Source organism: Aplidium turbinatum, chromosome 15 (genome assembly GCF_918807975.1).
Source record: "Aplidium turbinatum chromosome 15, kaAplTurb1.1, whole genome shotgun sequence".
NCBI classification, from domain to species: Eukaryota; Metazoa; Chordata; class Ascidiacea; order Aplousobranchia; family Polyclinidae; genus Aplidium; species Aplidium turbinatum.
The window spans coordinates 22,257,831-22,280,860 of NC_137486.1; the positions used below are offsets into that span (position 1 = coordinate 22,257,831).

Genomic DNA, 23,030 nt, shown 5'->3' on the forward strand with positions numbered 1-23,030 from the left:
GCTGCTACAATCTGAACCAAATTCCTTGGAGGTTTTCTCATTTATTTTCTCAGCTTTGTTTCCAGTTTAGTGGAAACTTTGCATCAAGGAATTTTATTGAGGATCAAGGTAGTGATGTCATTGAGCTCGTTGGCAACCCAGCCCTAAGCTGCATCACGTGATCAATCGATGCAAAATAAATAAATTCGTTCTGGTTAGTCACAACAATTATCTTCACTACGATTCGTTCTAAATATCTGGTTACATTGAAACAAGTTTTCACAAGGATAATAGAATCGTATTGTAAGGGTTAGGATGATTTTCCTCATGCAAACTACGTCCCACACTGTTGGACGTTTCTACGCAGCCAATCTAATATTTGCAAAAGTAACAATTACAAGTCAATAATTAATTTTGTTGTAAAATTCAAATTTGATTACGCATTTCAAAACAATAACAGTTGTATTCTTAGGCCTAAATGTCATCATCAATCATAATCTTTCATCGGCTTCTCAAATAGTTGAGTTGAGCAAGAGTCCGATGAAAAAGGTGCGTAAACAATCAGACTTGCTATAACGCAACGACGTTTAAAGCTGAACTAACTAAAGATGAGAATTCTATGTCCTGGGATGCTTATTTTAGGAAACACAGGCAGGCATATTTTTAAACCTGGCTTGTAAAAAAAGCTTATTTTTAAACATGAAATGTTTCTATAAGAAGTGCAAAAAAATAACAGCAATTAAAAACATTCAGAAGTGAAGAGATGCTTTTGCTGCGGTGAAGATCTTAATTGCAGACGTTGTTAAACTCCTCCAATAACTCTTCCCATATCTTGAACATCTTCCTCCATAGATTCTGATCCTCCTTCCATTCGGACAATCCAGGACCGCTTTCATCTAAACAAAGAAGATATAAATTGTTTTTTGAATTTGTTTCCCTGATCATCATGATTTTCTATAGGCCCACATTTGAAGTACTTCGAAGCGTTCTAACTAGAATAGAAACATCAGATTAAAGTTGAATAGCCTATAGGCTACCAACCGCAGATGTTTCAATCGAGCGATTAGGCCTACATTAATCGTTTGATTAGTTAATCGAGAATCGAAGCTAAGTTCACCGTGGATCGGTAATCGCCAATTCTAATGAAAAAAATGATGCATAAGTAAAAAACGTTATTCTACGGAACAAGCTGTTTAATCGGCCGATTTGTAAAACCTATGATTATAAAAAAGTTGTGGAGATCAATACTTCATCACAGGTCTCTTCACATCCAACACTAAATGTCTACAATGATGGGCATTACTGAAATTCAGTTTAGAAAAGCTTGTCTAGTTTGTTTTTGTCTTCCACAACGATGTAATTAATGACGTCGACAATGAACTTACAATATCCATCGAGACAGTAAGGCAGCGAGCAACCGTAGAAGTCCTCTACTTCCCCCCACTGGCCAACGTTCTTGCATTTCACTTCCAGTTGGTGGCACTGCTGCGATGTCCCCTCCATACTAAAAACATCCCTCCAGTTTGCGGCTATCCTGCAATTGAGAGGTTGATATCGACTATGATTTCCAAAATAAGTAGCAGGATTATGATCACTTCAGATTGTTTTATCAGCCTAAGAAATATGTAGAACCAGCACTACGTCGTCTGCTACAACTCCCAGTTTTGATCCAACAACTAGTTCGGTTTATTTTGATAAATTTAAGACCCGGTTCATTCGAGTCGTTGATAACCGATTGTGCCGCCATAATACCAATGACGTGCGTCAATGTTACTAGCCATGCATTGCAAGTTTTGTTAATAACTGCCAGAGGTGATGATGTCAGCAAAGAGATCGATCACGTTCTTTATTGCTCTACAAGCACTGATGCAGGCAATAGGCTACGTAGCGTAATTTCTCTTTTGAAAGGATAAATTTTGGGAGATTATTCGTGTAAAACAATTTCCTTGTTAAACAATTCGAAGCTATTCTAGCAAATCTATGATTCACAATCAGCCCGCAACTCCCGTATTTCGTTCAAAATGATGTTTCTGCTTCAAAGCACGCGAACATGAGTCGTTACCGGTTGCAAGGAAACAAATTTGAGTGGTGAAAACGCAAACGTTCAGTCCTTAGGTTCCCAAAAATGTACCAAAATATAAACAACTTTTAAAGTTGCAGTTAGCCTCCCACATCGGCCTCACCTCCACTTGTCGAAAGCTTGTCGCCAGTTTAACGAAAGATCAATTTTCCATCGAATGTACTCGCACAGCCACTCAAATCTTTGGTTCCATATAGTGGCAGTTTCAAACACCGGGCAATTCAACGCTGGAGGGCCAACTACGACAGGAGGCTCTAACAAAATCATCAACAAATCAAAAAAATAACAAAGTCCAACCATGATACTGACAACAATCGCAGCAAATCGTTGAATAGGCTTCTTTGATCGACTGGATGAGAGAGTCTGCCATAAACCAGCAGGTAGATCTCTTGTAGACCGATGACACGAGCTACTTGAGAATAAAAACATTTTATGTGTTTTCCTGTTTAAAGATTTAGGAAAGCAAAAAGATCTCCTCATTTGATGAAAGCTACTGTACAACATGAAGCCAATCAGTCCTCAAGAGAGCTGCCAGGGTCTCATCTGAAGCTAAATATTACAAAGCAATTAGCGACACCTACCGGTAGGTCCAGTTGTATTATTATCCGTTGTATTCTTTGGACTTCCAATAAACTGAAAAAAGAAATAAAAGTTACATTGCTTTTATTTTATAACTGAGGTAGGATAGATGTTTCGGGTGAAATTGATTACCCTAGCCTTTGTTTAAACCCAGTGGCAATAATTAAAAAATGAAAGCTTTAGTTTTTTATCAGGGTTTAAATAACCGGGTACCTATGTTAAGTTAGGTGTAGCCAAGAGGAGGCATGCCTTCAATATTTTAGGAAAGGCCATTACTCGACTATGATTTTTGTTATTGACAAAGTAGCCTATTGAGATTTATTTTAGTCATTTTTATCTTGGTTGAGATTTCTATTCTACGATTTCAAATTTCAAACGTTTAGCCAGCTTATTAGGCTACTGTATGTTAGTTTTGCATACCGATCATAATTGGATAAGTTTTTTTCACAAAATTTCCAGAAATTGATTGGAAAGACTGTTGACCACTAAATTGCTGGTCAGGCTTCTCCACAGAAGCAATAATTTCGTCAAAAGCATGGAAACTGGTCAAAACATGTGTGCAAACTTGAAGGCTTCTCTCGTTTGACTTGTAGTAGCTTAGATTGGCAATGCCTCATCGTGCAGCCATGATACGGTAGTTGGGTCCAGTTGTCGAATACCAGTGATTCCACATGGGGGCCGTAAGATGGAACATTCGTGGAGTATGTGTTGCATCGTTTGTTCTACCGCTCCGCAGACACTTGAAGGCAAAATATGCAAACGAAAGAAGGTGGCAACATAGCCTACTGTCTTCCATTGTTAAGATGTAATGTTCTGTGCCTCAAGTAGGCTCACATATTTTTGTGCGCTGTAGACATTTAAAATAAAAGACATCTTTTAAAGCTTGTTCAATTTTGTACTAACGCCGAGCCGAAGATAAAGATTTAAAAAGCATTTCGCTCGAATGGCCGGAAACGCTCAGTAGGCAAACCCAATGACGTAACAAGAGACTCCCGGGTAGCCAGCAATATGATTGTGCAAGAGATCGTCATCGAGGTTAACCATTCGTTTGTGTCTGTCATAGGATGACGAGTCGTGAGACATTTCTGGCAAAGGACAACTCAACATTGTTTTGAAGTGAAACAAAGTGTATATAATCTTCACAGGATTCGTAAATGTCGTTTCAGCAGAATCAATTTCATTTGGCATTTTATCCCATCTCCCTATTATCACGTGAATTTCCAAAAACTCGTCGGGCAGTGCTATAATATAGTGGATCAACAATGGCAGGTGGCTTGAGTGGTGTACAAACGCGCATTTGTAATCTATGTCATCCTGGCGTTGCCCGCAACAATTACTGTTGAGGTTCACAGGTCTTTTTAGTGCAATAAACGAGTCAAGGCACAGTTATGCCCAGCGATGACTTCTAATCTCCTCTTAGTCTTGTATGGGCTTAATTGCCACCGTGAAAGGATCAATGAGAAGATAAATCGAGTTGTAACGAGCCTAGTTGGCGGAAGCAACAAATGAACTTTTAATTGTGGTGATATTTGCTGATAGTAGCCTATTGTAAATATGTAATAGGCCATGTTTGGGATGAAAAAAAGTTTTAGAAAAGTGGATTTTATATTGATAAAAGCTGCAGCTAGAGACCTATCTTTAAATATTACTAAACTAGTTTGCTAATTTAGCACTTTACGTAAGTTAGTCTATACAGAATTTTTAGTCAAATATTTGGCCCCCTCAAAATTTTGGGCTGGCTACGCTACTGTATTTATACACTTTAAATTGTCCACCTTGGTGAAGCAGCCGATGACCCTGGTTCACATCTTTGGAAACACGCAAAATTAACAAAGATAAACATTAGAAAATTTTTTAATCCGTTTACTGAGTAATCGTGAATATAATATTTTTTCCTACCCGGAGTGGTGAGAGAGCCATGGAAAGCTTGTATAGAGGAGGAGTGGATTCAACCTCGAGGATCAGATGGTAAGAAATGTTAGCCTCCGTGTTCAGGAGAATGAAGGGTGGCGTCATCATTTTTGGCGATGTAATTGCGAAACTCACTGATTCGTTTTCGATGAGAGTGTCGCCGTAGTTCATGGAATCGTCCAAGACAACGTGTCCCTCCCATGTGAGACCCTGTTGGAAACGACGTAAAAAGTGAGCAAGGATTGTCACCATGGCGTCGACCAAGATTTTCTAACCTTCTGAGTATATATCATTGTTTATGTCTTGTTATAGAAACATGGAAAGCTAACCCATCACCTAAGGTTCAAGATCTTTATTATCTTGCTCAGCTTTATTTGAAGCAAACTTGTTTCATTTTTACAACGATAAATATTCAATTGAAGACTTCAGCTTAAAAACTACTTACGTCAGAACTTTAAAATATTGCAACAATTTTAAAATTCTGTGGTTGACAAAGAATCGTTTAGTTCAGTGTAAAAATAACAACAAAGTTTATTTTGTTACATTAACACGTAAGGTACAATGCCAGTACTGTTCAATACATGATTAGCTACAGTTTTAAAAACTGTGTAAGATATCCTAAATCTATTCTGTGACATAAATAATTGTAAACATAAGTCTCTGCGCACAGGTATCATTAGAAGCAAAGATAGTAGCTCATGCCTTGTCATTCAAATCTTCTAATGGTTGGTTGCTAGAGTTTCGTAATTCCAAACCATAGGAAAACTTATCCTCTGGACGATGTGGACCGCTGTCCGGTTGATCGGTGACCGCGATGAAGACGCGTCGACGAACTACGGTCACATTGACCTCTGTGGAGTAGAAGATGGCTCCCGAACTCTTTATGACCTAAACAATCGATCCACAATATCAGACGTGCTCCCACTTTTTTTAACTAGGAAAGTATTGCAGCCGCGTATTACCTTGCAAGGAGATGTGACATGTGCAGCTGGAACTTCATGAAAAACACCAAACAAATATAAAACAGAAGCAAATCATGTGACTTTGTTCCACAAAACAAATCATCAACTATGCAACGAGCATCATCGACGCTAATGTCAAGCTTACATTTCATGTAACATGCAAATCGCTGTAACTTATGGTCTTACCACAAAATACCAAAGAATGTTTTACAACGGCTTCTACGAGCCGCCCTCCGTCATGATATAGATATGGGAACAATAAATATTTCAAAGTCCATGGTGAGTTTTGAAAGCCCTACCACATTCAACTCCAAACATGACCCGTTTGAAGTGTCACGTATGGAACTCTTTTGGAACACCTGGATGTGGCACTAACCTGACACGATAGAATGTACTCTCCCTCATGAGTGATGGATAAGTCTGGGAAGTAGGCTGTTCCCTGCATATGAAAACATGTTATGTCGTGGCATAAAGGGCTATGTCGGCTTCAAGTTTGTCGCAAATAGGTCTACACACGTACTTACACAGCTGACGTTACTCATAGCTTGCCAGAGTTCAGTCCACTGCGGTAGTTCGGTTAGATCAATGCCCGACTTAGAGAATGAAGAAACAACAGCATATCAAGCGAAAATAATAACCAGATCTAAAGATTTAGGCTACATCACCTACGCTTTACGTTTTAAAAAACTAAATTTCAGTTTCAACATTATTCTGAAGATCTGTGACAATATTTTAGTCCGTTCCCGCTTAGTTTCCCAGCCTCAGTTTCACAATCATAAGACCAAGTATGACAAGCATCTTGTTTTTGACTTTCAGCATTTTTCACCTCTGAAAACATGCGACTTGTCTCTCCACGAAGAATCGCGTCAGGATCTGCACCAGGTGAGTCACGAAGAAGTTGAACAACCACAGACCAACTTCCTGCAACCTCCGAAACAACTTCATCCTGAACAGTGAAAAGGTAAAGTGCTTGGGTTGTTGATTGTTATTATATATAGGAAAGATTTATTATTCGATTTGCAGCACTGGTGATAAAAATTTTAAAAGGTTTCAAAGCATTTGCTGACGTAAGTTTAACTCTTACAGTTTGGGCTTTGCATTTTTTACTCAAATTGACCAAGCATATCTACTATTAACCTACAAGTTGCACTCCAAACTTTTTTACTTTGTTGTTAAACAAAAATTTTGTAATTGGACCGAATCCATTTTTGTTTAAACTTTACTTGGGCTTCACTTTTAGCGTGTGACATCCAATAAGTCCCACCTGTTCATTCAGCAATGTAAATGCGAGAGGAGATATCTTCAAGCCTTCTTCCACTACTATGAAGGTCCATGAGGTCCATGAGATATTGATCTTGCTTGGAATCTTATGCTCAATCAAAGCTGTTGGGTTTGGTTCTTCCAAATTCTCTGCGAATAAGAACATTAACTGTAAGTATGATGTCATAATAGCATACTACACTTCTCCAGATGATCCCCTGAGTGCAAGCGCGACTTGCGTAGTTTACAATTTACTCCTCGCCAGAAATCCAATCGGGTCGTGACTCGTGGTTCAAATAAGTTAAAATCAGAAGACAATATAAAACGTGTCAGCAACTCAATCCACCGGATAAAAATGCAATGGCTTGTGTTTTTTGTGATGTCACAAACATTTATTGAAACCTACCGATAGATGCGTTGATCACAGCTTTCGTTGAGGCAAACTTCGTCACGGTTGCGTTTACTGCATCTGACAATGAACCATCTTAGAATGCATCCAGAAGCTTGAAGTGAATAAGAGAGAATCGTTATTGAAAAATTTTCAATGCAAGACATTAGTTCTCGTAAGCCCTAGGGATGGTAGAAGTGAGGGATTGCTCACTCAAAAAGATGGCGGATAACTGGAAGGTGTTAGTGTTATGACAGACAGCGGTAGACTTCACGCTACAGTGGTAACGGTAAGTAGCCTAACAAATAAAGTTCTGCCGATGTTCTAACACTCAAAACTTCAAGCAAATCATAGCATTTCATTTGATGAGAACGATTTTTTGTAAAAGCAAAAATGACATTTTGCAGTTCTGCTAATTTTTGAATTTTTTATTGACCCTTTTGTTGTCCATAACGCAATAACGCCCCGCTATTCTACTGCCCCTAATAAGGCCAATGTTGTTGCAAGCATGTTTCCATTGTGTAATTAACGCTATGTGATAATAATGCTATCCTATACACACATAATGCATGTAGTGCGACAAGGTTATTTGCTTTTTTTAAAGGTTTTCATTAAAAAATGTCGCGATATAAAGTGTGGAGGATTATACAGTTTGCTGAGTATTTTTGATTGAACTAACAGTGAACTATGTTTCAAGCGCTACTCTCCAAAATGAGCAGGTAACTTTGCAGAAGCTTACACGTGGCTTATCAAAATGGTCAACAGATCAGGTGGTAACAGTCAACACTGAATGGCAGTGCGGGATCTTTACATGAACTAACTGGCTCTTGATCAATGCGCAGCGTACAAAGACAAGAAAACATTGGCACTGGAGATATGGAGACCAGGCAGTTTCCTCTAAGTTAGCCTAAGGGATGGAACAATAAACATTACTGATTCATCTTAACAAGAGCTGCATCGTATCCTTCTTACCGTGGAGGCTGCAACGTTTAGCTCTTCCGGAGTAAATTGATCGGATGTTGTCGAATTGGTTGGGGAAGAGGTCCTCACTTCATCAGTTATCATCGCTGTGATCGTCTGTACCTCTCCTGCTGTGCTGCTGTGAAATGGAGGATGAGATAGTTTAAGTTGATATTAGCTCCATACTTTCACACATTTCGAGTTGAATTAACTATTGAACAAGTTAGAACAGTTTTTAACAATGTAGTGGCCATCAAAGCCCTGAAACTTGCAGAGCAGAGATTCTCGTTTCAAATCATTCGCACTATCGTTATCTCGAGTTATATTTCGTAACAGGCTAGTGGTTGGTGAAGTAGCGTAACAGAAAAGGCCCTCGCTTTCAAACGATATGATCCTGGTTTGACTCCCGGCTTAACCCTTTGCTTTTCAACGTTTTTTTGGAAGTTAACTGCTCAAGGGGGGGCCGTTTTTGGATCAAATTCAATCAGCTGTTACGTGTTATCCGCTGGTGCTATTTCAACAGAAGTTGCACTGGTGTGAAAACAAATCATTTGTCTATAAGTTTGAAAAGTCATTATTTTAAAATTTTATATGCTAAACTTGATATTTCAATTTTTGCAAAGGTACCCAAAAACGGCAATTTTGATTTATCTTACCGCTATTTAATTACCATGCTAATCCGATTTCATGCAAAGTTCTGAATAACAAAGAGCTCAATCGACTGCACGAAGTGTGTGTGCGGTGTGCCGAATCATTGCATTGGTAAAGATTTGCGAGCAAATCTTATTGTAAGCTACTCACTGATTCTAAAGTAGTTACAATCAGAGTAATATTGTTACACGAATTTGAAAAAAACAAAACTGCGTTTGTTGTCTTACATTTTTGTCCTAAACTAATGCATTCCGAAACTCATGGCTAGCTTCTAGTTTTATGGAACCAAATTTCTCATAAGTAACACCTTAGCCTGCTTGAACAGCTGTTTACATCTTCGTTTGTGTATTTTAGGTCTACAATTGAGTTTGTAGTATGAATATTTTTAGTAGAGAGAAGACAATTGAACAAGTTGTTGAAATTATCTGAAATTTCTAAGTTCAAATTAGGTGCTTTTGAAATTGTGGATTTGTGTCAAGTCGCATCACAAATATCATGCAGGCTCCATCATAAGTCATTTCGCTTACGGGTGTTTATAAACATGACTCATAAATTACATCCACAAAAAATACAGCATTTACATCAACAAAGCTAAGTTCGAAGCCCACTTTTTATTGAAGATTGCGTCAATCAATTTGAAAATACATTTTTAGACCGCCAGCGTCGCAACAATGCAACAGCGAATTGAGGAACATGCGTAAACAAAGGAAATGTGAAATAACCCACAGTCAGCAAATCTACATAAATTTAACGTTTACAAATGTTGAATCAATGTAAATAGACTGGATTGCTGACTGGGTCCTTATTGTTTGAAGCACAAAAAATACGCGTAAAGGCGACAACATCAGCAAGGCAATGATTATGTTTCTGGCCAAAAAAAAATTAACTTTTGACTTCAAAGATAAAAATGATTATAACGAAGCTTCAAAGTTTGTCGTAAAACATTTTGCAGAGATACAATAAACATAATCACTTTGTGCCAGATTGTGAGAAGACTTCCTAGATTCTTTCCAACCATTTGCATGATTGCAAATTATTTTCTATAACTTTATATTGCCAAAAAATGGCTTCTTTGTTGAAACAACGTGGCTACAATTCTATAAAAAATTCTTAGGCCTACTACATTGAAGTAATGAAAAATTATTTTGTGATTTTGCTGAGGACGTTTTACAATATCCGAGAAGTAAAAAATAATAATGATGAATTATTTTACAAAACCGTGGTTTGCAAGCGCTTCACAAAAAATTGTTGGGGGAAAATTTACTATTAGACGTAAAACGTTTGTAAAAGAAAAGTGTCGGTTTACGTATTTATAATGTTTATTGCGCTGTTATCGAATTATAAACTGCCTGTGTTGTCTACCTTTGTGGTTGCCGGCCAGCTTAGAGCGGCATGCAAACTAAGCGTTTATGGTATTTGCATCGTGTTATGATTCTCGAAAATTTCCCACAAGGTCTTTATTTTTATCGTGATATTTTCTGCCTCTTCTGTCCTAAACTTGAAGTTATTGTGCAGCACAATCCACATCGGTTTTTAGACTCAGTCTTCATTGAAAATCTTTTGTGTGGTCCATCATTTCAAGTAGTGTCTTCCCCTAAACTGTTACACAAATCGTCCAGAACCAGGTTGATTATTATGTATCTTACAGCCGTTGAGAGCCTGTTATTGTATGTGTAGAATTATTACTGTAGATGTCTGACTAAATTCATGCCAAAGTCGAGCAAATTCTGCTTTCGGGATCCTTGCCGTTATTTACGGTATTTTTTGTTGATAAGTTTAGGCAGCATTTTTCCAAGATAAATGAAGACATCGGTATTGTTCGTCACTTAGATTTAGTTTTCTCAGCATTGTTTATTCATTCTTTGATTCACTAGTTTGTCCCACTTTTGGTATAATCGGATCGTTTATAAATGGCGGGTCTTCACAATAGCCGGCCTCTTATACATTGGGGCAACGTATTCAGATGTTGAATCAATGAAGAAGAAAGCTGATTTGTTGTTTGTCTTATGTGATGCCTAACTATATGTTTCGTCTACATTACAAAATATTTTGTAATGTAGATGAGGCATTATCATCTTTATTTTGCGCTCTTTGAAACAAAACACAATGCACTGTGAAACAAAAATACAGGACATAACAACAAGTAGGCGACATAAAGCAGGGTAGGGACGCCATCGAGTTAGCTGCTATACGTGTAAATGGAGCCTATCTCATAATTTTGAGTGTATCTCACAATTACTGTTTGCAAAAACGCTATTTCTCCGGCTTCTCCAAAAAGCATTTGCAGTGATACATTTCCTCAATTGCAAGTTTTGTCAATGAGAGCATTTCCATAGAACGTTTATTTCGAAACCAGGTTTTCGTGTCTTTACTACCCAAGAGAAGATTTCTTATTGTAACGTTTTTTATTCATCAATGAATATTATCTGCTTGAAACAACTGTTTTGAATAGCTTGTGGCCTCCATAGCCTACTATTTTGATCGTGGATTGCTATTCTTCTTTGTAGAGCTGATAACGCAAAAAACGTTTGCTATTATTGTTTCTAATTAACAGCTTTGCGATCACTGGCTTTTCTTTGTAGCATAAGAAATAACGCGCTTTGTATTATTGAGGTCAAACCAAACAAAGGAAAGCAAGAGGATGCTTCTCTCTGCTCGCGCATATCGATGCACGAAGCAATTATGAGCTTATGGCTTGTTATCGCAATGTAATCCATTTCACGCTTTGCTGGAAGTTAGCTAGAAATAGCAAAAATTCACTAAAATTTTGAATTTACAAGAAAACTACACAACTTTTAGCATCAAATTTAATATCATCAGATCCGCCTGGCAATTTTAGAAAAAGTCAAGAAAAACCAAGTGCATGGCGTTACTGTGCTTCAAATAATTAAAGGAAATTTGAGGGGGGGGCCAAATCTGGCCTCCCTTTGAGGAGCAAAGTGTTAAGTTGGTGGTTGGAAAGCAAAAGAAAACACCAACAACACAAAACATACAAATAAAAACTATCTTTATCAACAACAAAAGCACTCACTTGTCCACTGCACGGCGTCGTCTAGCGGCGGTTTCCCTCACCACAGAGACAATGCGGATTTTGTAAGGAGGAATCTTCAGAAACCTGAATATACATATGAAGGTCCTTAAAATAATTCAACTTTAACCCTTGTGACTTCTGACAGGCAATGTCTGATAGTGGAAGTGTACGCATGGTGGCGTGTACGCGTTGTGGCAGTATAGTGCAGTGGTTTTTAACCTTATACAAGCCCCGCAATGTTTATTAAGTTTTCGTCGCACCCCAATAACTGGCACAGCTATGACACAAAACAAAGTTGCAAAACCGAAACAAAAAATAGAAATGAATTCAATCAATAATCGATAAATCAGTCAGCCAACATTGTAGACCAACTTTTTCGTTAATACTTTCATCTTATCATACGCTTGTACAATTGTGACTAGTTAACCAGATTACATCTGGATTATTCATTGTTGCGTTACAAAAGTGAGGTGCTCAAAATGTACGTTTGAATAATTACAATGGTGCTGAAAAATGACGATTTATAGCTCCTTTGTGATAACAAGCTGTTCAGCACTTTAGTGCTGTAGCTTGGTCAAACTGACTCAAACGTTTGTTGAATTATTTAATTCAGAAGACTTTTGTCGAACATTAAATTGGCGTCATCGAATTCTAGGGCTTTGATCAAACGCAGGTTAAGAATATTTGCTCACAGAAACTGGGTTAACGCAAATATTGACCTGCACCCAAAGAAGCTTCAAGCATCATATTAGAACCAATTCAAAACAAAATGGAAATAAAATTTCCAGCAGAGATTACAATCAAGCTTACTTGGCTAAGTTGTCGATTAGATTCTTCTCGAAGAAATCATCCACAGAGACAGCAGGGACTGAGAATGCCACAATGATGGCGGGGGCTGTTTCTATGACAACAGGCTCACTTCCTCTCACGGTTACGTAAAGAAGTTGAGTCGTAACGTCGAAGAAGTTTGCTCCGTTTACATCTAAGCAACGTAAATGAACCACAATATTTTACGAGCACAAAAAGGATCAAGGCAAAGCCAACCATGTTGCTTGACATAGATAATGTTGTTGAGAAGGAGCGATCTTACTGGCCTCAGTACTACCTGATTAGTGGTGCGATACTGATGAGCCCAGTCTCATGGGCGAAACACGTGTCTTTCGTTGTCAATTCTTGCTACACTCGACTGCCGAGAAACATAGATAACGTTGGTAAATAAAGCAGCTACCCGGTAACGGATGAAATTTCAACAAGCTGAAAGTTTTATAACAGATACACTCAGAGAACAACGCCTCAAGAACCAGCGAAAACTCCATTCAGTCAGCATCGGCCACCGCGCCAGCGTTTCTCCAAAGTACGCGAAACTGTCTCAAGCAGACTCGCTGTCTTATGAGTTCTATACAACAACAATTGTGGGCTGCAACTCACTTGAGTCGATAGCTGGTTTGAAGGAATCTTTGTTTTCGGCAGTTACAGGGCGCAAGCCCCAGAACTCTTCTTCCACATTATAAACAGCATTTTCCGGTTGAATGTATTTCCCTGATTGGTCTCGCTTGATGTCAAGGCGTTCAGGCTTGGAGTACCTGACATTTGCACACAGGAAATTTAGGGTTAAATAAAGTGCAAGTGGGAGATTGGTCGCAAGCGAAGCCTAATCATTGCGCCAGTGAAACCTACATTTGAGCAATGTTGCCAAGTTATTGAGTTGGCATGGCAACCTGCATGACAACGTAACAAACTGGGAATGATGTTCAAGAATCAATCAAAATGGTTGAAATATGTGGCCAATCCAATCAGAACCTAAATTCATGTTCATCAAACTACTGAAGACTAACAATGAAGATGAAGACAGTTTAGTTTTCGAAACGTTTGCTGAACATGAGATTAGTACCGCATCTACATTTAAGGCTTTTTATTAGCCTACAATCAAAATATTATAAGTTATCAATAAACGGGAAACATTTACACGTATAACTAACACAACATGAAAACAATCACCAGATAGCGACACGGATCGATTCCGTGTCATCAACGTTCAAAAGATGTAATCTCAATCCTCTAGGCGTCGCCCCGGTGAAGAAGATGGTGAAGTGGTTTCCAGTAGCGACGATGGTGTAGAATGTGGACAACCTCAGTTGGCAAGTGTATCCGAAGCACCATCCGTGATCCTGTGGTCCTGAGGAGGAGATGGAGGAATATTATTGACAGCTATTCATATGTAACATGGCAATGGTGATTTCAAGGCCGTTAGGGTTAATTTGATTGATTGAATCTTTATCCTCGGATTGAGAAAACTTCTTTGAGAGCTTGATCTTGGCTGTTTTGTATACTTGTAGAGGCTTTGAACCACTGACGCAGGAACGGTCACCGAGATTTACAGAGTGAAGTTTTCGATTGCTGTTGCCGGGGAATTTTTCCATCCATTAGATGCCGCTAAATAGAAAGCAGTCCTAAACGTGCGTTGCTCAAGCGCACAACGCGAGAGTCGAACCAGCGCCGCTTGATCTTGAAGCATTTTCGTTTACAAAGTCCCTCGCTAATCAACTGAGCCATCGGGGCGGACCAACCAGAGCAATTTTTCTGCTTCACATCAGACCCACAATAGCACTTCGTTTCTTAGTTTAAAATTATTTAGAAAAAAAATAAACATCTCCGCAAATTTGAAAGAACATTGTTCAAAGTTCCCGATATGATGCAGATACGAACAAGCTTTGTATATTCTTATTTTTCAATCTTAGTTTAAAATTCTTTGGCTTTGTAATGATCTTGTTCATCAAAATTGTTCCTCCTAAGAAACTTGCATTGAATGTTAATGATTCACTGTTTGCTTTATTTGGAAACTATGCAAAGTCAAACACGTAACAAATTGCAGAAATAACCAAACGCCTATACTGCAATCCAAACTTGAAAAGAATATAAAAACGTTACAGGAGAAGTAGACTTTCTTCAATCAACGCAACAAATACCATTGTTGAGGTCAAGGTAGCCGTTGCCTAGCAATGCGACAGGAGAAATTCTTCGCGTCTCCGAATCGTCGTCCATGCTCTCTATCACCAACATGCGGTAGTTGAGGGTATTGTTGCCATGGCAATCATAAGCCTGCCACGCATCCTTGTAGGTACAAGCGTCACTGCGGATGATACCTGCGTGAATATTACAATGTAAGTGCGCTTCAATGCAGCTTACACTGCGCGAAATTGTGGTTGACCAGCGAACTAACCAACCTCTCGCATCAGCGATGTCATCTGCATCGAATCTGGTCCCATCAGTGGCACTCAGCATGGTCTTAGGAATCCTATAATCTCCCAGTCCTCTGCTCATCTCCTTATCATCATCCCAACCAAACTCGGCCTGAATGAAAACCCAGCATGTATATATTTACAACGCTCTCGCCACACCTCCATGATGACGTAATAATCATTGTGAAAGGAGCAACACAGTGACTGAAGGACTTCATAAACATTCAATAAATAAAATATGTGTTGAAATTTTTGAAGAATTCTGAGAATGTGGGTTTCTCAGTTAGGGAAGACTGTTACCTGCGGGATGACAGCTCCTGGCTCTCCAAGAAATCCTCCATCTTCATCTACCACGAGGACTTTCTTTTTTCCATCGCACTCCATGTCAACACAATCTGAAGGGTTGATCTTTCTGGAAGAGAAATTGCTCGTATCAAATCAGATGTTAATTTTAATAAACTTCTATGTAGAACAGAATGGCCTCATCAGAACGGCCCCATCAACCAACTTGTTTGGCAGATAGGATCGAAAACTCGGAAGCAAATTAGAAAACCCGAGATCGGGCATTTAGTTGAAGTTCAGAGACTGAAAGTTTTATAGCAAGACTTTAAGGGATCTTAACGGAAAGGATTTGATAAAGCGACCGTGCCTTTAATGCCAAAAATCACAAGAGTTGATCGTTAAATTGAGATATCAAATACATTCCGTTTCTATGGTTAAGTAAGCGCCAAAACCAAAAATTATAGGCTGGTGTTTATACCAACATAACAACTCAAACGGTAAAGGCATTCTTCTGATATTGCTTCAACTTTTCTAGGAGATAAACCTCTTTATGCTGACTTAATAACGCTGCTCACCCGAGACTAGGTCGTGCCAGATAGATCTTGCTTTCCTCCTCCACGTCGGTGAGGATCATATTGCTCACAGAGGTTGGATGATAACCGTCCTCATTTTCAGGATTGGTAAAAAAGATGAGATCTCGCTTATCTTCATGAGTCTTGTAATTGTGAGCGTGCAAACCTGAAAATAATCAAGTTAATTCACTTTTTTTTCACATTTTTACAATGGTATATTCAAATCAATGTATGTTGATCGATGGATGACTAAAGCTAAAAAGGCAAAAAACTTGCTAGGGACCTGATGGATGTGCAAAAAATTTTGTGCAAAAAGTTTAAATAAATAAATAAAAGTACACAGATGCATTCTTTTATTCAGAAGCGGGGTACCAATTTTTAGCGATCATATTATAAGTTTAATGTGACTATTGTCCACTGTTGCATCTTCCTTCCAAAAACGGATAAAAAGTCACCTTTGATCTTCAACACGCCGTGAAGAGCAGGGTAGTCCTGGTTCGAATGAAACTTTGACGGCGTTCCGCTTGGCCGGCTCTGGAACAGTGGTAGCATCACACACGTCTTCCCACCAGAGGGCGTTAGAGGGGCTTTTCTTGATGGACTGAAACAAAACAAAGAGATCTCCCTGCTTGATATTCTATTTGATAACTCAACGTTACTGCGATGTGAAGAAAATGTTTTCAAATGCATGTCAATTCGCACGTGCATAGTCTGCCTTAATAGCTCAGTTGGTTGAGCGACTGACCGAAGAAACTGCAAGATCAAGCGGTGCTGGTTCGACTCTCGGGGTGTGCGCTTGAGCAACGCATTTCAAGGACTGCTCACCATTCAGCGGAACCTAGTGGATGGAGTAGTACACAGCTAACACTTCAACAACAATCGGAAACTTCAATCTGTCAATCTCGGTGACCGGGTTTGCTTCAGTTGTTCAAAGCCTTCACAAGTATGCGAGACAGCCAGGATTAAGCTGTCAATAAAGCTCTTCCAATCCGAGGATAAAGATGCAATCAATCAATTGCGATAAAAAATGTATTTATAATGCTAATAATCGTTGCTTGAACGAAGACAATGTCCACAAAAGCACTGATGCCTGTTCAGCGATTTCCTAATGCAGTGAACCTTGACGCAGTGCAGTTTGATTGGTGGCAATTATCGCGTGGAACAGATGACAGAATGATCTTGGTAAAGTGACGACAACTTGGGAGGGTAACAGTCTGGAGGAATTCGTAACGTGCGTTTGGAATGTAGCTCTTAAACTTACTGGTCGAAGTAGTTATGTTGGTGGAGCTGGTGTTGATGCCAAAATGTCGAACAAATGTTGCAGTCTTTCATTTTTTTTACGTATAAAAAACGTTTCAGGGCTATTGTGTCATCACTAAAAGTAGTTGCCGCGCGATCAAGCATCGGATCATGACCGAGACCGGTTCAATATTCACATCAGAATCAGCTTCATGTTAGACCCACCTGGAATTCCGAACTAGAAGATTCTTATCTGTAGCTTCGTCCATAAAGTCGATGGTTGGATCAAAGTGGTCGCTCCGACCCACACAAAGCACATCCTCCATTGTGGCCGACTTCTCGGCGTACTGGTGCTGCTGGGCGAGGGGGTGGAAGATCATTGGGTAGTAACCAACCTACGTCATGCAACAATAACTCTTAGCGTCGTCAGCAGAAACGCGTCGTGAGATGCAGCCCTCAGTAACTTGTTTGTCGAAAACCAGCCTAGTGTGACACTCAAAGTAAAGATACCTGCTCATTGGACACATGGAAGTCAAACACGGTAGCTGTTGGAAGAGTTTATGCTAAAACAGATCTGCTCAACCAGGGCAGCGCTGAATCATAAGGGCTGGTTATAATCATCACAAGAAGCTGTGACTTATTTATTGGGTATTTAAGTAGCATCCTGGAATTCTAGTTAATACTTTCAGTCATTCCAGCAACGGTTGCGAAAACTGGTTGGTAATTCCAGAGAGAAAAGGGTTCAGATGCCTTCAATAAATTTATTGAAATTTTTGACTTCCCATTCCATCGTTTTACGAAACTTTGCGGGGTTCTAACACAAAGTGTAACCGTTATAACAAATTACAATCTACTATCTTTCCAAAATAAGGGTTATGAGATGCAAATCTACATTTAAAATTCTAATTGCCACAGCTCTGCTATTTCCACGTAATCTGAACACAGAAAATAAACAATAAGAACAAAATTGAATATGTTATTGCACGCTATACTTTTTGAGGAATACAAATTGAAATATGCATTTTTTGTTTTAATTTAAAATCAGCAAAAGCAAAAAAATTATAATCAAGATAATGTTGAGAAGCACGCAAGAAGAACGATCCTTTACATGAAGTCACAGTTTCAAAACAGGCCGCAAAGAGGCTATTGCTTACCGTGGAATCCGCTATGATGGTATTCTTGACAACGATGCTGACTTGTGTTTGGTGGTAGATGCCAAAGTCCCAAGCTTTGTAGATGATAAAGTTTCTTATCATGGAACAAGTACCGACGCCATCCTCCTTGAAGATGTGAATTCCATGCAGACAACTGTGAGCGGTGTTGTCTATGACAAAACAACAGAGCTTACAAGATACTATTACAACAACACCTATGTCTGTACTAACAGTAGTAGCTTACTATCAGCCATTTCGTTGTGATATGATGCCTCTGACAAATGCCATAAATTGTGATTCTTGCAATATACTTCGAATAGAGTACAACATATCTTTGTTAAACTTAAAACAATCAGATATAAAATCGATAGTTATGACATCACAATGGCGTCACTCACCTCTCCATCCGTCCTCCTCAGGAGCACCACACGCCTCCCCATCAAAGTGGAATCCGAACCTTTCACTCCCAGCAGCAGTGTTTCCAATTAAAATGGGTCGGTTTGCTTCGGTCAGTTTAAAGCTGGCAGGCCAGTCCTGATGGCGGAATAGTTTGCGAGTGAAAATAAAAGCCTCTTGCAAGCATGAAGCTCTGAATGTTCTCATTGGTGATCAAGTTCTCTACGTCATGTCAAAATTAACCGAAAACATTTTTTTTCTCTGAGAACGTTTAAAAGCGCCCAAACGATCTCTTTTTACATCTCTAACAATTAAAACAAAATTCATAATGGTCCAGTCTATATCTTATTTGTCCAGCTTGAAAAAATATCTTTTAATTGTAAAACTAGAACCATAAAGATTTGAAAAGGTTTAATGTTTCCTGAATTTAATGTTAAAAAGGTTAAGTTCCTTGGTTTAATATTTGCAATTTTCTGACATTGCAATGTTGAAACTACTTGAAATAACTTAATTGTATTTTGCTCACCAGTACCCAGGACTCTTTCAATCACTTTTATATGTTTTAAAGTGCTATTTTTACAGATATAAGTTTAGAGTTGCCAAAAAATGTCAATAAAATAAAAAGGGTTGACGACCAAAAGTTTTGGGAAGCCTTACAGTAAACAATGGCAGTTCCACGGCAAGAGGGCCGACCCGCAGATATGTCTAAATTTACATAGATCACGTATCTAATCGTGCCGGATTCACTATTGTTAAATTGATTGCTCACTTCAGAGTTGGTCGTTTCAAAGCGGCCTCCGTACGAATCCCTGAATAAAGTCATCGCCACCAGATTCCGTTCTAGTCTGTGTCCGCTTCCAGTGATGCGGATACCTGGAACGTTAAAGAAGCCATGTGTGCGCAAGATTGAAACCATGGAACAACCGCCGAACAGATGCATCTTTGTCGCATCATCTAATGTTGTCTGTTGACCGTCATGACTTCGCCACTTCGCCAAGGGTACTCTGCACACTGTGATCGGATGTCTGCACCACCGGACAATCTATTTTTCCAGGGAAACTAAGCCAATAGTTTTCTTCACGAAGAATACGACGAGCACTGAAACCAGTCCACCTGGTCCACTCGTGACAGCCACAGCAATCCTCCTCAGAAAAGCTGGTAGGAAGGATATCACTGTGGAAAACTGATCGGGAAATCTATGGAATTTAATAACCTGCTGCGTCAAAAGTGGTAAACATAGGGGACAACAAAGTGTTAACTCCAGACGTTAAATTTACCACGAGCTTTTATACTTGGTAAAGAGTTAGTAATAGAGCGTTTATTTAAACATATCGTGCAATACAAAAAAAAAGGTCTTGTATTATTTACTTTATGTTATTTCTCACCATCGTGTATAGCCCGGTGGATGACGTTGTCACTGATTGTGATGTCATCTGCTCCAAACAAACCAATTGCCGTCGCGTAGCCGTCGTGGAAGGCGCAACCCCCTACGAAAGATGGTCGGGCTGAGGTAGTAGCCCCAGTGTCGACCCAAGCCAGAGAGAATCGGGGATCCCAGGGTTCCGTCCACCCCAACTGACCAGTCCGGACAAACTCCACATCAGTGAATCGCCCCCAGCCTGGAAATAAAATGATGCATAAGGATCAGATGGAGGTAGATTCCTTGCGCTCATACTGGGATTAAAAAAAAATTTATTGTTCAATTGTAATAGTGCATTTGATTGAAGTTTAATGCGAAAAAAAACAATATTTTTCTGGATTGTAAAACTTTTACTTAAAGCTCCACAAAGTAAATTCGTTACCTTCATGCGGATCTGAACAAAGCCAAGTAGAAACACAAGATGCAGCTCACCCTTAATGTTGCTCAACGCAGTCTGTGTGGTCCCAACAAGGACTCGAGCTCCAAACCCCTCCTCTTCTATTCCGTCATATCCTCCACCTTAAAAAACAATTATGACTTAATGGAATATGTGTTTATAATCGTGGTGTTATGTCAGAATGGTCCTGCTTCGTGTTTTAGTAACTTATGTGGTATCTTTGAATATGACTGCCTCCCACTTTTCTGAAACTACCATGGCAAGTTGTTAAAAATATTGCAAATTTGTAGCAAAGTCACGCACCAATGATTTTGATGTTTCTGCTCAACAATCCAACTTCCGCTCTCATTGGAAGTTGCCACGCCCCTATGGAGTAGCTCTCCCCTAGATGACGATGCAGCAAAGGTCTGCGCAAGGTTATTGTCTTCATGTCCGCATCAATGGACTGGATAATGTGTTTCTCTGTCTCATCGGATCTGTGGAGGAAAGTTGTAGAATGATTAACTTCAAAAGCATGAAAAGTAATCAGCAAGTCTGTTCCCAACGTTTCACTAGCCAGCACAAAATAAAACAGCAAAACAACCAAAAACGTGAAAACTAGGCAGTCTGAAAAGTGCAAGGTGCGTTTTAGCAGACATATTTATATAAACAACCGTTAATTATTATCACGTCACAATGACGTGACTGACTACGTAACAAATAACTGATTGAATGACAATGCACTTGCTGGGTCTTTGGGTCAATTTGTCTCTTATCTTACAAAGAAAAAATCTGTACCTGTATCCTGTTGTCGCGATAACAGTTTCATCCTCAGCAGTCCAATCTACCTCATCCATCAACACAATCTTGTTTTCTCCAGCCATCGCAGTCTCCTCCAGATGAGTCCAGTAGACATCGTGGAACTTGCCGTGAAAATCGCATCCTCCAAAACATCCCAACGCCTTTGCTCCCAATTCGACGCCTGAGTTAGTTGTAGAAGAAAATCATGGAAAAGTTAATCAGTAATTTTTGACTAACATTTTTGCAGTTTATTTTGTCTTAATTCTCTTCAAGCCTGTTTCGCAAATTAAAAATGCTCAAAGAAGAAGCTTTTTCCAGTTTGAAATTAATCCACCGTCACGTTGAATTTTCCGGTAAATTATTGGGTAAAAAAACGTTTATTTTCAAGTTTGAAAGAATGTTACCACAACACATAATTTGTTGTCTTTAACTTGACATTTCATTTCTACTGAAGCGGCAATTCTACTTGATCTTGGCAGTTCTATTGAAACCTTTTGCTCTCACAGTCAGTTTGGGGAAAAATTGAAAGCAAACCAAACAATGGTAAACTTCTTGAGCACAAAAAAGTAAAGAAAATGACACTTGTAGCAATTGTAGAAATGAAGAATCGTTTTACCTGGCAAGCTCCAGGATGGTGTCATCTGGTCTCCTCTCAAAGTAATTGTGAGCTTGTGAGGGAAGTGGTCCGCTTTAGTAAATCCAGCGATGATTCTTCCTCCCTGTGGGACAATGTTAAATAGTTTTATTGCTTGAAAACTCTGCTAACTGTAGATGTCAGATAGTTTAATGCCATAGCGGCAATAACAACTTTTGTAACATAACCTTGTATGAGTAAATAATAACTAACTACTGTTAAGTTTAACAAAGTTAACTTCTTTTCTCACGGTTTTGTTACGTCATTAAAGGAGTATCAACACCAGCTTCATTCGCTCGTGCCTTCTTTGAACAATAATAAAAGTTTGTAAAAAAGTTGTCTCAGGATGGACGAGCTGAGATTTTTATTGAATTGCTGACATTGAAACGCAATGAAGACCTTTCTAAACCCATGTGATCGCCTATAAACAATAGCAAATCTGGGAAGCTCAGTCACGTTTTACCAAAAGTAATCGAAAAATTAAGAAATTGCTTGTTATACAATAAAAAAAATTATTAACATTTTCTGAGAACTTCACCCACAGAAGGTCAGTATGGCGTGATGACAATAAAGTTTGGCCGATTTTTACTTCCCTTTAGTCTAAGAAATTACTCGCCAGGGGGCATAAAAGGACATTTCTTTGGCCTTAAAGGCTGATACAGGAAAAAAAGTAAAATTTTCATTGCCACAAATGAAAAAAATTTCAATCAAACTCAGTATACCAAAAACCTCAAATCATATTAATAGTGAAAGGTCAACTCTTAACCAAAATAAAAATATATCGAAATAGAAATGACCCAATTTACAGTAAAATAAAAAAAGCATTGAAAATTTGCGTTGAAAATTTAAATTTTGTAATACAGTTGCCTACTTTCTTGATATGACAACCAAGACGAGTTTTTTGACTGAAGTTCAAGCTTTGTTTGCATTTATATGATATTAAACAATGAATACTAGCTACAAAAATTGCTCAATGCCAAGCAAAGCAAATTACATCAAATCTAGTTATTACTTTCTAAAACATTTACAGCCTGTTTCACCCTAAAAGGGGGATCACCAGAAGGTTCTAATTCAAATATAATTTTATATGATATGATATAGGAAAAACATAAAAAA

The 23,030-nt window shown here is 38.8% G+C and overlaps 2 protein-coding genes across 2 annotated transcripts in view; both read right to left on the minus strand.

The window, feature by feature from the left end:
• On the minus strand, positions 1-6,958 carry LOC145784076 (uncharacterized). Its single transcript, XM_082595829.1, has 9 exons — positions 6,776-6,958; positions 6,338-6,457; positions 5,888-5,950; positions 5,252-5,437; positions 4,538-4,759; positions 2,641-2,692; positions 2,163-2,313; positions 1,365-1,513; positions 1-875 (listed from the first exon to the last, which is right to left on the minus strand). Exons 1-9 carry the CDS (start codon positions 6,956-6,958, stop codon positions 766-768), a joined length of 1,236 nt encoding a protein of 411 aa, XP_082451955.1. The 3' UTR covers positions 1-765.
• LOC145784077 (fibrocystin-L-like) overlaps positions 6,804-23,030 on the minus strand; it is a 57,886-nt gene continuing 41,659 nt past the window's right edge. Inside the window, exons 59-79 of the mRNA XM_082595830.1 lie at positions 21,897-21,999; positions 21,278-21,461; positions 20,804-20,976; positions 20,536-20,622; positions 20,069-20,302; positions 19,453-19,556; positions 18,686-18,821; positions 18,288-18,457; positions 17,359-17,528; positions 16,350-16,495; positions 15,898-16,060; positions 15,341-15,452; positions 15,026-15,152; positions 14,768-14,944; positions 13,800-13,977; positions 13,230-13,384; positions 12,612-12,783; positions 11,802-11,885; positions 8,132-8,258; positions 7,178-7,274; positions 6,804-6,921 (exon numbers count right to left, since the gene is read on the minus strand). Coding sequence (XP_082451956.1) covers positions 7,257-7,274; positions 8,132-8,258; positions 11,802-11,885; positions 12,612-12,783; positions 13,230-13,384; positions 13,800-13,977; positions 14,768-14,944; positions 15,026-15,152; positions 15,341-15,452; positions 15,898-16,060; positions 16,350-16,495; positions 17,359-17,528; positions 18,288-18,457; positions 18,686-18,821; positions 19,453-19,556; positions 20,069-20,302; positions 20,536-20,622; positions 20,804-20,976; positions 21,278-21,461; positions 21,897-21,999 — 2,820 coding nt within the window. The 3' untranslated portion in view covers positions 6,804-6,921; positions 7,178-7,256. The remainder of the gene's footprint in view (positions 6,922-7,177; positions 7,275-8,131; positions 8,259-11,801; positions 11,886-12,611; positions 12,784-13,229; positions 13,385-13,799; positions 13,978-14,767; positions 14,945-15,025; positions 15,153-15,340; positions 15,453-15,897; positions 16,061-16,349; positions 16,496-17,358; positions 17,529-18,287; positions 18,458-18,685; positions 18,822-19,452; positions 19,557-20,068; positions 20,303-20,535; positions 20,623-20,803; positions 20,977-21,277; positions 21,462-21,896; positions 22,000-23,030) is intronic.

Excerpts from the sequence above, each read along its gene's own strand:
- LOC145784076 (XM_082595829.1), bottom strand. The coding sequence starts at position 6,958 with ATGACATCATACTTACAGTTAATGTTCTTATTCGCAGAGAATTTGGAA. Across the intron at positions 5,951-6,337 it reads CAAGTCGCATGTTTTCAGAG|GGAACAGCCTACTTCCCAGA; the intron begins GTGAAAAATGCT and ends TTTCATATGCAG. Across the intron at positions 876-1,364 it reads TTACTGTCTCGATGGATATT|ATGAAAGCGGTCCTGGATTG; the intron begins GTAAGTTCATTG and ends TTCTTTGTTTAG.